The following is a 17,462-nucleotide window of genomic DNA, read 5'->3' as shown; positions in this document are numbered from 1 at the left end:
TGCCTGAGATCCCAAGAGGAGAATAGAGGAGAAGGGATTGCAGCATGGCCATCCCCCCTGGGGGTGATTTCTAGCTTTCTGTCTCTCTGTGTCTTTCTTTCTGGCGAGCGCATGCACCCTATAGCAAAAACCTCTCCAAAAAATAAAAATAAAATAAATAAACATCAAACTCAGGAGTCTGACATAGACTGGGCAGAACAGAGAAAAATTTCATGATTTAAAAATTCCAGTTATTAGACCAACCCCATAGCACAGTGGTTTAAAAAGCCAGATACTGGGACCAGCAGTTAGCGTAATGGCTGTTGCTGGACTCCCATGTAGTCAACTGCAGTTCGTGTCCCAGACCCGGTGGCTTAAAACTCACGCCTGGCACATGTGTGTGCATGCCCAAGATCCCGAGAGGAGAATGGAGAAGGGACTGCGGCGTGACCATCCCCCCTGGGGGGGTGATTTCTCGCTTTCTATCTCTTTGTCTCTCTCTCTCTCTGTCTGGTGAGTGCACGCACCCTATAGCAAAAACCCCTCAAAAAAATAAATAAATAAAATAAAACCAGATACCACACAGTTAACCACAGTTCAAATCCTGGCCCCAGCAATTTTATTTTGTTGTTGTTGTTTTAAAAGTTTATTCTTAAAGGTACAACACGTTGTAAGACAACACTTCATTCTAGCTGTAGCTGCTATGGTGGGGAATTCAGATGTTTAAATAGGAAAGGAATCAAGGGTGGTCGCCATGGTCCAGACACGAGGAGCACCTTACTTCTTGCCAGATTTCTTCATTCCACCTGAGGCAAGGGGGCCCTTCCCCGCCGCCTTCGCTTTTAGCTCCTTGCGCTTCTTCTGCTCCTCTTTTTGCTTCTGCTTGAAAGTCTTATCTTCCTCGTCCATCTCCTTGGTGTGCTTCTTGGGCTGTTTCAGGGGCTTCTTGCCACCTTTGCGGCCAGACATCGCGCCTGCTAACCTTCTCCCAGACTCTGCCACCGGAAATGGAGCCTCGCCAGCAGTTTAATAAATGTGTTTGTGCATGTTCAAAATCCTGACGGGTTGGAGAAATGAAGGAGGAGGGGACTGCAATGTGACCACGCCCCATGGAGGGGGACGCTTTCTCTCCAACAAGTACACATGCCCTCTGGCATTAAAATATAAAAGTCTGGTTATTAGCAAATGGGATAGTAAAGGCACAGTAAGAGGCATCAGCATCAGATAGGGTTTGGAGGGGCCAGCAGATGGGTAGCAGTTCCGTTGTTAGACTCTCACATGGTTGAGTACAGTTAGAGTTCTGGACTTGATGGCTTGAAAATCATGTCAGGCACATGTGTGTGCATGCCCAAGATCCCAAGAGGAGAATGGAGGAGAAGGGACTGTGACATGGCCATCCTGGGGGGGGGATGGTGATTTCTCACTTCCCCTGTCTCTGTCTACCTCCAGCAAGTGCACCTGCCCTAAGGCAAAAAACTCTTTAAAAAAAAAGGAAGGTTAGGAACAAAAAGACAGGGATACCAGCCACTGCCACTCCAAAGCACAGAACCCCTTCCCTTTCCACAGATCTTATACATCGAAGATGTCCAGTTAATGAAAAAGCCCTTGAAAGCCAAGCTATTCCATATTAAGTACTGTAAAGAAGTTCAAGGTGAGGAAATATTTCCCTTTGCTGATGTCAGAATTACTTTCGTGGCTAAGGTCTCTTGGCCTAGCCCAAAAGCTGAGCAACTGGCTGCCAACATTTGACATGCAGGACCATTTCCTTTTCGTTAATGGGCCATCAGTTCCCACATAGGGTAGTCTTGCCTTCCCTAACGTTTACAATCCATTTACTCCCTCTACATTAGTAACTTAAAATGCACCTTGGGGAGACACTACAGAACAGCAAATATGGAGACAGGCCAACACAGGCTTGCAAAAACCTAAGAAAAGAGGTAGCTTCTAGGACAAAGTAAGAAAAATAAAGCCCAGTAGGCGCGTGTGTGAAGGGGAGTGGGGGAGGGGACAGGGGACCCATCTTCTGTCAATTTGCTGAGGCAGATGGGCCCTGCTGTGAGAGCTGCCCCCTCCTGGGAAAAAAGCCAGTAGGTTGCCTCCTCTCTCCACGGTTACATATTAAGCCTGCAACTGTTTACGTTCAATCTCAGATACATTCTGTTCACCAGCTTCAGAGTTCCAAGTGCAGGTGCCCTCAGTTAATCATCCCAGCTCACTCCAGAGTCACTTCCAGCAGTGAAGGATGTTCCAGGCAGCCAGCCAGTCAAAGGCGATTTTTTTAAAATCTGCACCATTCTGGTTCCTAAAGACTTGTTTAAAAAGTTTGTTTTTTTGTTTAAAGTAGTTTCTTCAAACAAAACGGTAAGTCAGGACAAATCTAGGATTCCAGTTTGGACAGAGGAAGAGAGTAAATGAGAAATGAAGAAATCAAACTCCTGGTAATGGTAAGGTTAGGACAGGTCTAGAGAGTGGGAAATGGGGATGAACAATGGTATTCAAACACTTCGGAAAGAAAATATTTTCTAAAAGAGGCTGAAGATTACCTCCCAGGACAAAAAAAAGAATCAATCTTATGTTCATTTTGAAAAAACTATTTACTTTTTTCCAAATATTCTTCCGAATGTGTTTTACAAACAAGGGTCAGTATGAGTCAGAAACATTCTATAGAACAAAACCATTTTTATAGACATTGTGAATAATTCTAATGGAGGAAAACACTCATATTCATCTAGATGTGGCTATGTTCCACGGGAAAATTTCAGCATCCAAAGTGCAAAGACAGAATGACTGGCTTTTCTTGCCACATGAAATATTAACACTCTTCTCTTACAGCCTACACTAAGTTGTTAGCTGGGATGCCAAACAGATGACATACTGACCTTTAGAAGTGGTGCTCCACTGGACAAGGTGGAAAAAGTGTCAAGCAATGGAATGCATTCAACTTTGAAACAATAAACTGACTTTGACCCCAGTCAAACCCAAAGTCCAGCTAGCAACCAATTATTGATAAATACAAGTTGAAGTATCATATTGATATGGTTGTGCCACTTAACATTATTAAGACCTAATCAATCCAAATTAAAGCTAAGCATACTCCCATCACTAGTTCCGTCCTCAGTTTAATCCAATTTTATGAAAGCTCCATGTTATAGTTCAATTCATAATGGGGGAAGGAGAATGTTGGCCTTCTCAGAAGGAGCCATCCTAAATCAATACTCTGTCCAACCCTCTTTTTTTTACCCTGCCCGCCCATTTCCCACCCTGAGACAAGTTAGTCTTACCATAGATAGGGTTTCTATCATTGTCTCATGGAAATTATTCTAAATGACACCAGAGAAAGGCCACTATTCCATGAGCAGCATTTGGCTTTAAGCCAAAGGGATACCCCTTGTCCTAAAAGGAATCACAACAAATTCCATACTATCTCTTCTATCCCTGTAAAGATCTCCCACCATTGACCAGCATAAGCTGCTATTATGTTACTTGAGAAGGAGGGAGATATATATATATATATAGTTTTAATAAAACCCTCATGCACAATTAAACTTGATTAAAAGCCTGGAGAATGCTAAAAGGAATAATGAGTACAGGAGGCTGCAGAGCAGAGTACAGGTGTGCCCTTTCTTGCAGTTGGTAAATGCTGGCAAATAGGCAAATGACTTCACTTGAGCATTGGAGAAGCAAAAAAGTTGCCTTGTCGCCCCAGGTTGGTAGTAGACTTGCTTTTGCTCCCAAATCTAAAGAGGGAGAGAGAATGAACTGAAAAGGCATTCTACCAAATAATGATGAATAAACAACTATATTAAACTGATACGATCAACTAAAAAGAAATCCCATTTCATAAGGTACACTTAATCACCTGAAAAAGAAAGGATTCTGGGATGCCAAAAATGGCGTAGCAGTTATATCACTGGACTCCCACATGGCCTACTGTGGTTCGAGTCCTGGACCCAGTGGCTTGAAAACTCAATGCTGGGCACGTGTGTGTACTTGCCCAAGATCGCAGGAGAAGAATGAAGGATAAGGGATTATGTTGTGGCCACCTCCCCCAGGTGGTGATTTATTTTTCTTTTTCCCCTCTCTTTGTCTGTCTCTCTGGTAAGCATGTGTGTCCTGAGGCAAAAAACTCTTTTTAAAAAAGGTGTGTGTGTGTGTGTGGGGGGGGGACTTGGGCTAGCTCCACGGCCTAGTGGTTAAGGCAGCCAGATACCACATGGCTGACAGTGTGGTTTGAGTCCCAGGCCTACTGGCTTGGGAAACATACTAGGAGCATGTGCAGGTGTGCCTGAAATCCCAAAAGGAGGAAGAATGGAGGAGAAGGGATTATGATATGACCAGTCCCTTTCTCCTCTTCCTCTGAGGACATGCAAACTTTACCAAAAGAAAAAGAAAAGAGGATCCTGATGGGTCCAGGTTTCCTTCTGGAGTCTAAATACTAATTAAATTATAACTCGATTTTTCTTTCAATAAGGTTTAATACAATGGTAAAGAAGACTAAAAAGCAATCATCTTTTATTTCCTAAGAAATACAATACTGCATACCTGGGAGTGTTCTTGGTGAGGGTGGAGCGAACTCTCTGTGACAGGGAGCTAGATGAAGGAGTCTTGAGAAGTTGATGTTCAGGAGTCGTCACAGGCCCCAGTAAACTCACTTTAGACATATTTTTAAAAGATAAGGGGAAAAATAAAGCACATGGATGGCCAGTTTTAAGTTGAGTTGGGGTGGTGGTTAAGGTACTGGAATCACACATGGATAATTGCAGTTTGAGTCACATACTTGCTAGCTTGCTCTTCTACATTCTCAATTTCAATCTCTCTTTCTAACCCTCCTTGGTGAATGCACATGTCTTATAGTAAATTTAAAATAATAGATAAAATTAAATAAATAATTTTTAAGAAATAGAACTAAGGTGGAACAGCAGATGGCATAGTAGTTATGTCACTGGACTCCCACATAGTTGACTATGGTTCAAGCCCCAGACCAGGCAGCTTAAAACTCAAGCCGGGTTGGGAACCAGCAGTTAGTGTAATGGCTATGTCGCTGGATTCCCACGTAGTCGACCGCGGTTCGTGCCCCGGACCCGGTGGCTTAGAACTCACGCCGGGCGCGTGTGCGTGCGTGCCCAAGATCCCGAGAGGAAAGTGGAGGAGAAGGGATTGTGGCGTGACCATCCCCCCTGGGGGGTGATTTCTCGCTTTCTGTCTCTATGTCTCTCTCTGTCTGTCTGGTGCGCGCACGCGCTCTATAGCGAAACCCTCTCAAAGAAAAAAGAAAAAAAAAAAAGAAGAAAGAAACCAAGTGGATAAAATATAATCAAGGAAATATAAAAATGTTCAAGCTCTTTAATTCAGTGATTCCTACTACTGAGAATTTAAAAATCATTAGGAGATACAAAGGGTAAATACATATGTCGGATGCAGCATTATTTATAATTATAAAAGTTTTTAAATGGCTATAATAGTACACATTTAACTAGTTTACAACCATAAAAATGATAAAACTAGGAGTATACAAAGGGTTGAAATAGTTTGTGGAAAAATGGAATTCAAATATGAGTTTATTTCTTTATTTTTGAGAGATTTTGCAATAGAGCACATATACTTGCCAGAGAGACAGAAAGTGAGGCATCACCTCCCGGGGGGGATGGCCACACCACAATCCCTTCTCCTCCACTCTCCTCTTAGGATTTTGGCCATGCAGGCAACCGCCCCGGGTGTGAGTTTCAAGCCACTGGGTCTGGGACTCAAACCATAGTTGGCCACATGGGAGTCCAACACCTTAACCACTACACTACATGCTAACCCAAAAGTATGACTTTATTTTGATGCAAACAAATTTGAAATCTATACAGTTTTTCATAACACGTATTTTCCCATGAACTTTTTGAAAACTTCACATGCAGTAACAAAAAGATTCTATAATATACTAAATGAAATGAGAACAAATTATATCTAAACTAGTATTGCCTCTCCTGTACAAGTTTTCCTTTCATGTCAAGATTTTCTTTAAAAATTTAATTTTTATTGGGACCAGCAATTATCATAATGGCTATGTCGTTGGACTCCCATGTAGTCAACCGCAGTTCGTGTCCTGGACCCGGTGGCTTAAAACTCAGCCGGGTGCGTGTGCATGCCGTGCCCAAGATCCCAAGAGGAGAATGGAGGAGGAGAAGGGATTATGGTGTGGCCATTCCCACTGGGGGGTGATTTCTTGCTTTCTGTCTCTCTATCTCTCTCTTGTCTGTCTGGAGAGCACACGTGCCCTATAGCAAAAACCTCTCCAAAAAAAAAAAATAAATAATTTTTATTGAAGAATACAAATTTCAAACAATTTTAAGCAAAGGCCAAGAGAAAGCATTTGACCAAAAATATACAGGGAATCAAGTTCCAAAGAAGCACAACTTAGAGGCCTTACCTTTAACATCAGGTGTCTGTGGTGTTGAAAAGGCATTTGAGTTTTCGATGACATGTAAGGGGTCAATGTTCTCTTGTTCCACCATCATGAACTGACTCCAATATTCCAGAGGCAATGATAGCAGGCGCTCTACCACCTAAAAGTCACCAAATATGTTAGCCAACTTCCAAAGCTCAGGACTGACTTCTCATCATTCTCTCATGTCACCACATAAGCAAGCTTGTCACACATGTACAAGCACACTCACCTACCTTAGGTTGACGCTTGATGTCCTGTACCATTGTCATTGGGTCTGGATTGGGCACAGCATGGGCTACTATTGTAGGCCCAAAGACTTTAGCCAGATTAGCAACGTCCATTTTAGTGCTTGGACTCTGAGCCACTCTAAGCAAAAGAGAATTAGATCAGAAGACGCTCCTCTGCTTAAATGCAGACCAAAATATAAATTCTACAAGAAAACGATTCATTCCTCACACTGCCTAACCCACATTATCTTCTCCCTGGAATATTCCCAAACTCTAAAACAAGTTTCTGCTGCACTCACCTCTGCAAGTGAATCATGAGGAAAGCTAATGTGTCCCTGTTGGCCTGGGGCAGTTCACCCACAGCCTGGTACATGGCAGCTATGCTGTTGTCTTCATCTGTGATTTCTGTAAATGAAAAGAAAGCACAAGGTCTAGATTCCTTCCCCTTGACAGCGGGCTTCCAAGTTATCGACCACAAAGTCTCATCTATACAGTAAGCTTTGAAACTTCTGATTAGGTTCATGACTGCTTCAGACTCTAGTTTCATTAACAAGCAGGACACTGGCCAACAGTTCAATATTAGCCAGAACGTTTAAAAATTTGACCCTGGCAGTTTAAGAAAGCACCTGGCAACCCATGTGCTAGAAGGATTGACATAGAACAGCAGTTAACTACTATGATCAAAAATGTATTCTGGGAGGGTCGGCAGGTGGCATGGTGGGTAAGGGCGCTGGACTCCCACATGGCCGACCATGGTTCAAGTCCCAGACCTGGTGACTTGCTTTCTCACTTTCTCTCTCTCACTCTGTCCCACTCTGGTCAAATTAAAATAAAGAAATAGGGACCAGCAGTTAGCGTAATTGCTATGTTGCTGGACTCCCATGTAGTCGACCGTGGTTTGAGTCCTGGACCTGGTGGCTTAAAACTCACACCGGGCCCGTATGCACCCATGCCCAAGATCCCGAGAGGAGAATGGAGGAGAAGGGATTGCGGCATGGCCATCACCCCTGGGGGGGTGATTTCTCGCTCTCTGTCTCTGTTGAGCACACGCACCCTATAGCAAAAAATAAAATAAAATAAATAAAGTTAAATAATTCTTTAAAAAAGAAGGAGAAGAGGTAAACAAGAGTACATCGCCATGTCGCTGGACTCCCACATGGTTGAGCGCGGTTCGCGTCCCGGACCCAGTGGCTTAAAACTCACGCCGGGCGTGTGTGCATCCGTGCATGCCCAAGATCCCGAGAGGAGAATGGAGGAGAAGGGATTGCGGCGTGACCATCCCCCCTGGGGGGTGATTTCTTGCTTTCTGTCTCTATGTCTCTCTCAGTCTGGCGAGCGCACGCACCGTATAGCAAAAATCTCTCCAAGAAAAAAAAAAAAAAAAGAACAGAGAAAAAAAGAGTACATCTCACAGAATATATATTCTATTAGAGCAGTTAGTAAAAAAACAAATACATGGGGGGCCGGCAGGTGGTGTGGTGGTTTAAGGGTGCTGGACTCCTACATGGCTGACCATGGTTTGAGTCCTGGACCTCACTTTCTTACTTCCCCTCCCCTTCTTGTTTGGTCCCTCTCTGGTAAAAATAAATTAAATTAAACTCTTCCTTTCTGTCTCTCTCTGGGGAGTACATGTACCTACAGTAAGTTAAAAACAAAAACTAAAAAAAACACTAAATACATATGAAGTAGTAGTGATACAAAAATAAAGAAAATGAATGGCGACAGGGATGGCAGGTGGGTCAGCAGATGGCATAGAGGTTAAGGCAGCTGGATCCCGCATGGCTGGCCATTCGGTTCTAAGTCCAGACCCAATGGGCTTGAAAAACACTTTGGGCATGTGTGTGTGTACCCAAAATGCCAAGAGAATGGAGGAGAAGGGATTGCAGCATGGCCAACCCCCCTGAAGGGTGCTTTCTCTTTTCCCTGTCTTTCTCTCTGTATCTGACAAAGCGTGCATGTTCTATAGCAAAAAAAAAAAAATAATAAAAGTTAAGGAAAAAAAAAAAAAAACCACACAGAAAAGTAAAGGCAGGCAAGAAGCTAGAAAGCAGGGAACAAGGTAGTCAGGAAAGGTATTTCCAGGGACAAAGTCACTGAGGAAAAACCTGAAAAGACAGGACTAAACCATTCAGCTATCTAGGGTAAGAGAATTTCTGGCTGAGACAGTAAATGAGAAAGTCTCAACGTGGGGAGTAAGTTTGATATGTTTGAAGAATCGTAAGAATTCTAGTTTAACTGGAGAAGAGAGAATGAAAGGAAAGTTGCTTAGTGAAATGTTTGAGCCAAATAATGTACAGTACTTTGAGGCCATCTTAAGATGGTGGATAGGCCAGCTGAAGAAGTTAATTAAGGTAGCTGGCTCCCACATGGCCAACTGCACAGTTTGAGTCTTAGACCAAGAGACTTGAGAAACATGTAAAATGTGTATGCATGCAAAATCCTGAAAGGAGAAAGGAAGAGGAATTGCAGCATGACCATCCCCTGTGGGGGTGGTTGCTTTCTCAATTTCCCTCTGTCCCTCTTGGCAAAGGCACACATTCTAGCAAAACTTAAAAAAAAAAAAAAAAAAAGAATCCCTAAAAGGAAAATGGATTACAGTGTGACCACCCCTCTTAGGGGGTGTCTTCTCACTCCCTGTCACCATTCATTTCAAGAGAGTGTAGAAAGTTAAAAAAAAAAAAAAAAAAAAAATAAAAAAAAAAAAAAAAAAAAAAAGTTAAAAAAAAAAAAAGAGTGGATTTTATTATGAAAGTGATAGGAAGCCACTAGAGGATACTGAGGACAGAAGGAATATCATCTACTGTAAATGATAAAAGGTCCACTTAGGACCAGCAGATGGCATAGTGGTTACGCTGAACTCCCACATGGCTGACCATAGTGGTTTGAAAATCATACTGGGGACGGGACTAGCAGGTGGTGTAATGGCTACGTCGCTAAACTCCCATGTAGTCACCCGCAGTTCAAGTCCTAGACCTGGTGGCTTAAACTCACATCAGGCGCATGTGTGTGTGTGTGCTCAAGATCCTGAGAGGAGAATAGAGGAGCAGGGACTACATCCTGGCCATCCCCCCCCAGGGAGTGATTTCTTGCTTTCTGTTTCTCTGTCTCTTTCTTTTTGCCAAATACATATGCCCTATAGCAAAAATCTCTCAAAAAAAAGAAAAGAAAAGAAAATCATACTGGGGGCATATGCATGTGTGTCCAAAATTCCCATAGGAGAATGGAGACAACAGTGTGGTCATCCCCCCAAGGGGTGATTTCTCACTTTTTGTCTCTCTGTCTCTCTCTCTGGGGAGCGTACATGCCCTATAGCAAAAATCAATTAAAAATAAATTAAATTAATTTAATGAAATAAAAGGCCCATTCTAGCTTCCAAATGAAGATCATATTGAAGGGAGAAAAGAGTAGAAACAAGACTATCAGTTAATAGGTTCTTACAATATTCCAAGGTGAGAGTGTGTCAAGAATAATAGAGACCAGCAGGTGGCAAGGAGGTTAAAAGCACTAGATCCCACAAGGACGACTACATGGATTGAGTCCCGGGTGCAGTGGCTTGAAAAATCCTACTGGATGGGACCAGCAGATGGTGTAATGGTTACATCACTGGATTCCCACGTAGTCGATCATGGTTCGAGTCCCAGACCCAGAAGCTTAAAACTCACACCGAGCACCTATGCATGCATGCCCAAAACCCCAAGGAGACTGGAGAAGGAACTGCAGCATGGCCATCCCCGCAGGTGAGTGATTTCTCTCTCTCGTGAGCACACATACCCTATAAGAAAAACTAGAAAGAAAGCTAATAGTACTTCTATTACCATTCTGGACAAATATCAAATTAAAAATACTAGTTTAAAAGAGTGCTAACAAGATTTGACAATGGATTAGATATAGAGTGTGAAGAAAAAGAATCAAAGATGAGGGACTAGCAGACAGCATAGTGTTTACATCGCTGGACTCCAACATGGCGGATTGCGATTGGACCTGGCAGCTTGAAACTCAAAATGGGAGTGTGTGCTTAATCCAGAGATGAGAGTAGAGAAGAAGGGCTTGTGGTATGGCCCTTGGCTTTGGGTGATTTCTTGTTTTCTGTCTCCCTGGCAAGCACACATACCCAATAGAAAAAAATCTCTCTCAATCAATCAATCAATAATTCTTTCTCTTTTGCCTTAGAGCAAATGCACTCTCTGGAGAAAGAGACAAAGACAGTGAAAGGGAAAATGAGAATTCAGCCCACAGGGAGGATGGCCATGTCGCAACCCCTTCCCCTCCATTCTCCTGCTGGGATCCTGGGCACACATGCCTGACATGAGTTTTAAGTCACTAGGCCTGGGCCTCAAACTACGGCTGGCCATGTTGGAGCCCAGCCATGTAACCAGTATACCATCTGTTGACCCCAATAAATCATTCTTTAGGAAAAAAAAAAAAAAGAATCAAAGAGGATCTTAGCTTCAAAAGAACAACCTAAAACTTGACCAAGAAAATCACCACCAACAAAAAATTGGTAATACCCTATACAGTTTAGATAGGGTGGGGAGAGGCACTGAGAACAAGTATGTAGCTATTCATCTCTCAAACTATGAGTGTCTGTTTCAGGCAAGGGATAAAACGGTACAAAGAGAAAAAAATTCCCACCCCAGTGAAACTTACATTCAAGTATGAAGGTGTGTCCTTACCTGCTGCTTCCATAAAGGTTTTGTTTAGCCGAAAGGTCAGGAGGGGCTCTTTGAGGTTTCGGAGGAAGTCTTTTAGAAGGCTACAGATGGCGTGAATATCATCCACTTTGCTGAGAAGGGGCACAGTTTTCACTCTGAGGAACTTCTCTTTCAACTCTTTTACTGTCCGGTCACAGCCTGAGATCCTATACAGGCCTGTCTATTATCAAGAGAATACTTTTATTTAAAAATCTCCTAATTATGAAGACAAATTAACAAACTCACTCTTTTCTAGGATTGAACCTTACCTCAGTCAGCCCTCTCTGCTCAATCTCATTTACACAGTGGACAACAATGGAGGGGATCATTGGAGAAGTCTGGGACACAAAATCTGCCAACATTCCCTGGGGGGAAAAATTTTAAGCTATTATTCACAACACTTATACCAACAGGCAAGAAGCATATGTGAAGAAACCCCTCCAGATGAATACTCAGGCTGGGACATCATGTGTACTTTAAAAAAAATATATTTATCTTTATGTATTATTATTATTTATTTTTAATTTATAGGCAGACGGGGGGAATGAGAAAGCAAGCTGCTAGATCTGAAACTTGAACTATGGTCAGCCATGTGGGAGTCCAGCGCCCCAACCATCATACCACCTGCTGGCCCCACATCATGTCTACTTTTATGTTCCTATTCCCAAGCATATATTAAAACAGATACTGGGACCAACAGTTAGCGTAATGGCTATGTCGCTGGATTCCCATGTAGTTGACCATGGTTTAAGTCCCGGACCTGGTGGCTTAAACTCACGCCGGGCACGTGTGCGTGCGTGCCCAAGATCCCAAGAAGAGAATGGAGGAAAAGGGATTGCGGCATGGCCATCCTCCCTGGGGGGTGATTTCTCGCTTTCTGTCTGTCTCTCCCTGTCTTTCTGGCGAGCGCACGTGCCCTATAGCGAAAACCTCTCCAAAAAAAAAAAAAGCAACAGATACTTAACTATTCTTCGTGCCTCTATGCCATGACTGAGTTATGATTGTGATATATACACACACAGACAAGTACACACAAATACCACGTTCTTTTTTTAATATATAATTATTTGTTTAATTTAATTTATTCATTCATTTATTTTAATTTGAACAGAGAGAAAAAGAGGGAGAAAGCAAGCTGCCAGGTCCGGGACTCAAACTGTAGTTGGCCATGAGGGAGTGTCCAGCACCTTAACCACCATGCCACCTGCTGGTCCCAACATATACCATATTCTTACACAAGCAAGAATAAGGAATAAGACCATCAGCTATAATCACCTCCTTCTCTTCTGTTTAAGGGCAGTAGAAAGCAAGTGCTAATAAGACTCTCGCCTCCCAAGAAGGCATGTATGCTCACGAGAGACAGACAAAGGAAGAGGAAGAGGACAAAAGCACCCTCCATAGGCAATGGTCACATCACAATCCCTTCTCCATTCCTCTGCAATGTTGGATTCTGGGAATGCATGCATTTGAGCTAAACATGTTTTTCAAGTCACCAGGTCTGAGACTCAAACAAACCACAGAGTTGGCCACGTGGGATCAGGTGCCTTAACCGCCAGGCCATGGAGCTGGCCCAGTATGACCTTTAACATAAACGAATTTATTATTCTAAAAAAGAAAAATTCTTTTACAATTTAATTATTCTTAGTTTAAAAAAAAAAAAAAGTATTCAAAACACCTCACGGTTGATCATGATAGATGAGTAACAGGGTAACATCTGTGTGTCTACCCACATCCCCTACCTATAGCAGATAACTCCATGGTTCTCTATCAGAATATAGAATATTTGTTTAAACAAATATATGTAATATGCTTGGATAAGAACTCTTACATTTAGGGAACAATAACATTTGATTTGTTGGTAGGTAGGTGGCATCATAGTCAATTTGTTTGATTCTTACTAATGTTGATTTACAATAAATGATTTTTTTAAGAATTATTTTTAACTCTATTTATTTATTTTCATTTGACTAGAGAGGGACAAAGAAAGAAAGGGAAAGTGAGAAAGCAAGCTGCCAGGTCTGGAACTCCAACTGGTTGCAGCCATGTGAAAGCAAGCCGCCAGGTCTGAAACTCCAACTGGTTGGCCATGTGGGAGGAGGCCAGTACCCTTAACAACCACACCACCTGCTGGCCCCCAATAAATCTTAAAGGATTTAATTGATTTTTAGAAATAAGCCACCTAGGGGCAAGCAGGTGGCATGGTGGTGGTAAAGTGTGCTGGACTCCCACATGACCGACTGTGGTTTGAGTCCCGGACCTGGCAGCTTGCTCCTTTACTTTCTCTCTCTTGCTCTCACTCTGCTCCTCTCTGGTCAAATTAAAATAAAGAAATCAAGTTAAATAAAAATAATTCTTAAAAAAAAAAAAAAGTAAAGAAAAGAAATAAGCAACCTAACGTTCAGAACCTACCATGGAATATCTCTAACAAAAGAGAAATAATATTCACAGATGAAATTATACGATGACTAGGATTTACTTCAAAATATCCACTCGATAAGGTCAGGAGGAAGAGATGAAGGCATTGATCAATCAAAAATAGAGCATGAGTTAGTAATTACAGAAGGCAAGCGAGAAGAATCAGGGGTTAGTTATACCAATCTCTCTACTTCTGTGTATGTCTGAAATTTTCTGAAATAGCAATAGGAGGAGGAGGGAAAGAAAGGAAGGGAAGTGAGAAGTAGACACAGGTAGGAGGAATGGCAGGAAGGGAAGAGGAGCTTGATTTAGAAAAAGTAATTAGACAAACCCAAATAGTACTCTTGCAAATTAACATTTTACAATTTGTTTTTTGAGATTTTTGCTATAGGTTACATGCACTCGCTGGAGAGACAGAGAGACAGAAAGTGAGAAAGCACTCACCAGAAGGGATGGCCATACTACAATCCCTTCTCCATTGTTGTCTTGGGATTTTGAGCACACATGCACATGCACCTGGTATGAGGCTCAAGCCATGAGTCTGGAACTCAAACTATGGTCAGTCATGTGGGAGTCTAACACCTTAACCACTATAACAACTGCTGACCCCAACATTTTACAATTTCTATACATTATTTATGAAAGGAAATATATCTGGCATCATTAATTTGAGAACAAAAACTGATATGACATGTGGTTTAGTGGTTAAAGGAGACGTATCCCACACTGCTGACTGTATAGCTCGAATCCCAGTCCCCACAAGCTTGAAAAACACACTGAGGGGGTAGGGGGGTCAGCAAATGACATAATGGTTACATTGCTGGATTCCCATGTAGTCGATGGTGGTTTGAGTCCCAGGCATGGCGGTCTAAAACTCATGCCAGGCACGGGACCAGCAGATGGAGTAATGGTTATGTCGCTGGACTCCCATATAGTCGACCACGGTTCAAGTCCAGGACTCAGCAACTTAAAACATGCCAGGTGCATGTACATGTATGCCCATGACCGTAAGAGGAGAATGAAGGAGAGAGGGACTGTAGCATGGCAATGCCCCTGGGAGGTGATTTCTTGCTTATTGTCTGTCTCTTTTTGGCACGTACCCTATAGTAAAATCTCTCTTAAGAAAAAAAATTAAAACCTCGGGACCAGCAGTTAGCGTAATGGCTACGTCACTGAACTCCCATGTAGTCAACCGTGGTTCGAGTCCCGGACCCGGTGACTTAAACTCACGACCGGCGCGTGTGCGTGTGTGCCCAAGATCCCGAGAGGAGAATGGAGGAGAAGGGATTGCGACGTGACCATTCCCCCTGGGGGTGATTTCTCACTTTCTATCTCTGTCTCTCTGTCTTTCTGGCGAGTACACGTGCCCTATAGCAAAAACCTCCCCAAAACCCCAAAAAAACAAAAAACAAACAAAAATAAAACACACACACACTAGGCTTAAGTGCTCAAAGTCTTAGAGGGATAGAGAAGGGATTGTGATGTGAATGCAAAACAAAAACACACACACACTAGGCATAAGTGCTCAAAATCTCAGAGGGATGGAAAAGGGACTGGGATTTGAATGCACCCAGTGGGGCAGGGGCACTGCTTTCTCCCTTTCTCTCTGGCGAGCACATTTGCCTCCTGGCAATAAAAAAACAACAAGACAAAAACTTATATTAAGCCTTTGAAACATTAAATAAGCACAACACAATGATGACTCCCATAAGTCATACCTCTCCAATCTTGACAGGTGTTCCTAACAGGGTAGGAATGCAGGGAAGGGGACATCGGTCCCGACATTCTGGATGAGAGACAACACGACAGTCTCGACACTTCAGAGACAGCTTGCCAAATTTTATCCGCTTTCCACATGGAACACAGGATTCGGGTTTAATAACCTGAAGGCAAAACAGGACAGAAGGAACAGAGCAGTATGAAGTAGAAAATTATTATCATCAACCAACATTTACTGAGTACTTAGTATTTGCCAAACAACTTTGTAAGCTCTTTACGTAAGTATTTACTTACATAATTCTCACAAAAATTGTATAAGGCAAGTTTTGCTTTACGCATTTTAAAATAACAGAAGCAAAAAGAAGTTAAATAACTTGCACAACAAACGTTACTCAGCTGGGAGGCAGCAGTGTGTAATAGTGAAGAAAATGTGTTGACAAGGAGTCAGAAAATATGAATATTAAATCTTCCACTTAAGATCATGTGGCTCAAACAAGTCAATTAATTCCTGAGTCTCAGTTTGCTTGGGTTTTTATGAGGAAATAAAATGGGACGAAGTTCAAACATTTTGAAAATCTAAGGTTCTAGGGATCAGCAGTTAGCATAATGGCTATGTTGCTGGACTCCCACATAGTTGACTGCAGTTCGCATCCCGGACCCAGTGGCTTAAACTCACGCCGGGCGCATGTGCGTGCATGCCCAAGATCCCGAGAGGAGAATGGAGGAGAAAGAATTGCGGCGTGGTCGTCCCCTCTGGGGGGTGATTTCTCGCTTTCTATCTCTCTGTCTCTGTCTTTCTGGTGAGCGCACGTGCCCTATAGCAAAAAACCTCTCCAAAAAAAAAAATCTAAGGTGCTATACTCAAGCATAAAATGTAAACACATTATCACCAAAAGTTTAATGATCACTTCTGAAAAGTTGCTTTCTTTAATAGTATTCACAGAATGGAAAGATACACACCTTCTGTAACCAGAGTAGGATTGGAAAGAAGAAAGAAATTCAAAATTTATTTCAATTTGTTCCTACTACATATTACTTTCACAATTAAAAAATTAAATGTGTCCCCAACAAAAAGGAGCAATCTCAGATTTACCGTCTTAGAGACAAAGTCATGCAGACGCATCCCTCCATTATTCTGAGGTGTGCCTGAACTGTCAGTCTCAGGTTTCGGTTCCACCTGCTTGCTGCTCAGAGTGGAGTCACTGTTCCAAGGTTGTAAAACACCTAGAAATCAAGCAACTTTAAGCTTTGTGTCTTAAGTATTTTGTTCCTTTGAATTTTAGCCCCAATTTTAGTATAATTGATAAACAGTACCCTGTAACCATATCTGAAGCAAGTATCAATTCAATGGCTATACCAAAAACTTTCAAGAAAACTCAAGTTATTCACTAGTGGTAGGCTAGCAACCTAAAGATAAAGAACAACACAAATAGTTCTCTAGTACTTAGGAAGCAGCAGTAAGAAACTATCCAATACATCCAATTCCTCTCTGAGGAGGTCCTGAGAAACCAACTCTCCCAAGTTTGAGCAGTTGTTTTAAACGAGCCACTTAGTCACAAACCCAACACACCTGTTTTCCTTCGGCTCCTGGTCCAATATGGCACAGTCTCAATAGTGGACACAGCTTCGATGGGCCCACCATCATTGGGAACAGTCACTGTAGTTTTTGCAACTATGGATTCATTCCCCTGCAACAAAAGTAGTAATGAAGAAAGACCATAAAGAATTTAATTTGCCTAGGACTAGCAGATGGTGCAGTGGTTACATCACTAGACTCCCACATAGTTGACCACAGTTCAAGTCCCAGACCCAGCAGCTTAAAATTCACACCAGGTGCATGTGCATGGTGTGCCCACAATCCCGAGAAGAGAATGGAGAAGAGATTGTGGTGTGACCATCCTTCCCTGGAAGGTGATTTCTCACTTTCTGTCTCTCTGGCAAGCACACATGCCCTATAGCAAAAATCTCTCAAAAAAAAAAAAATCTTAACTTTCCCTA

The 17,462-nt window shown here is 42.4% G+C and overlaps 1 protein-coding gene and 1 pseudogene across 3 annotated transcripts in view; both read right to left on the bottom strand.

The window, feature by feature from the left end:
- Positions 1-589: 589 nt before the first annotated feature.
- LOC114006092 (translation machinery-associated protein 7 pseudogene) lies at positions 590-1,294 on the bottom strand (annotated as a pseudogene).
- A 2,118-nt stretch (positions 1,295-3,412) lies between these two features.
- RACGAP1 (Rac GTPase activating protein 1) overlaps positions 3,413-17,462 on the bottom strand; it is a 46,548-nt gene continuing 32,498 nt past the window's right edge. For all 3 annotated transcript variants that reach the window (XM_006168181.3, XM_006168182.3, XM_027768153.1), the window contains exons 8-17: positions 17,035-17,152; positions 16,558-16,688; positions 15,464-15,628; positions 11,600-11,695; positions 11,313-11,511; positions 6,939-7,044; positions 6,646-6,778; positions 6,395-6,530; positions 4,522-4,630; positions 3,413-3,716 (exon numbers count right to left, since the gene is read on the bottom strand). In XM_006168181.3, coding sequence (XP_006168243.1) covers positions 3,641-3,716; positions 4,522-4,630; positions 6,395-6,530; positions 6,646-6,778; positions 6,939-7,044; positions 11,313-11,511; positions 11,600-11,695; positions 15,464-15,628; positions 16,558-16,688; positions 17,035-17,152 — 1,269 coding nt within the window. In that variant the 3' untranslated portion in view covers positions 3,413-3,640. The remainder of the gene's footprint in view (positions 3,717-4,521; positions 4,631-6,394; positions 6,531-6,645; positions 6,779-6,938; positions 7,045-11,312; positions 11,512-11,599; positions 11,696-15,463; positions 15,629-16,557; positions 16,689-17,034; positions 17,153-17,462) is intronic.

Source organism: Tupaia chinensis, unplaced genomic scaffold, assembly GCF_000334495.1.
Source record: "Tupaia chinensis unplaced genomic scaffold, TupChi_1.0 Scaffold145652_1, whole genome shotgun sequence".
In the NCBI taxonomy this organism is placed as follows: Eukaryota; Metazoa; Chordata; class Mammalia; order Scandentia; family Tupaiidae; genus Tupaia; species Tupaia belangeri.
Note: the sequence above shows the minus strand (reverse complement) of the source record. Positions and strands in the feature narration are given on the sequence as shown.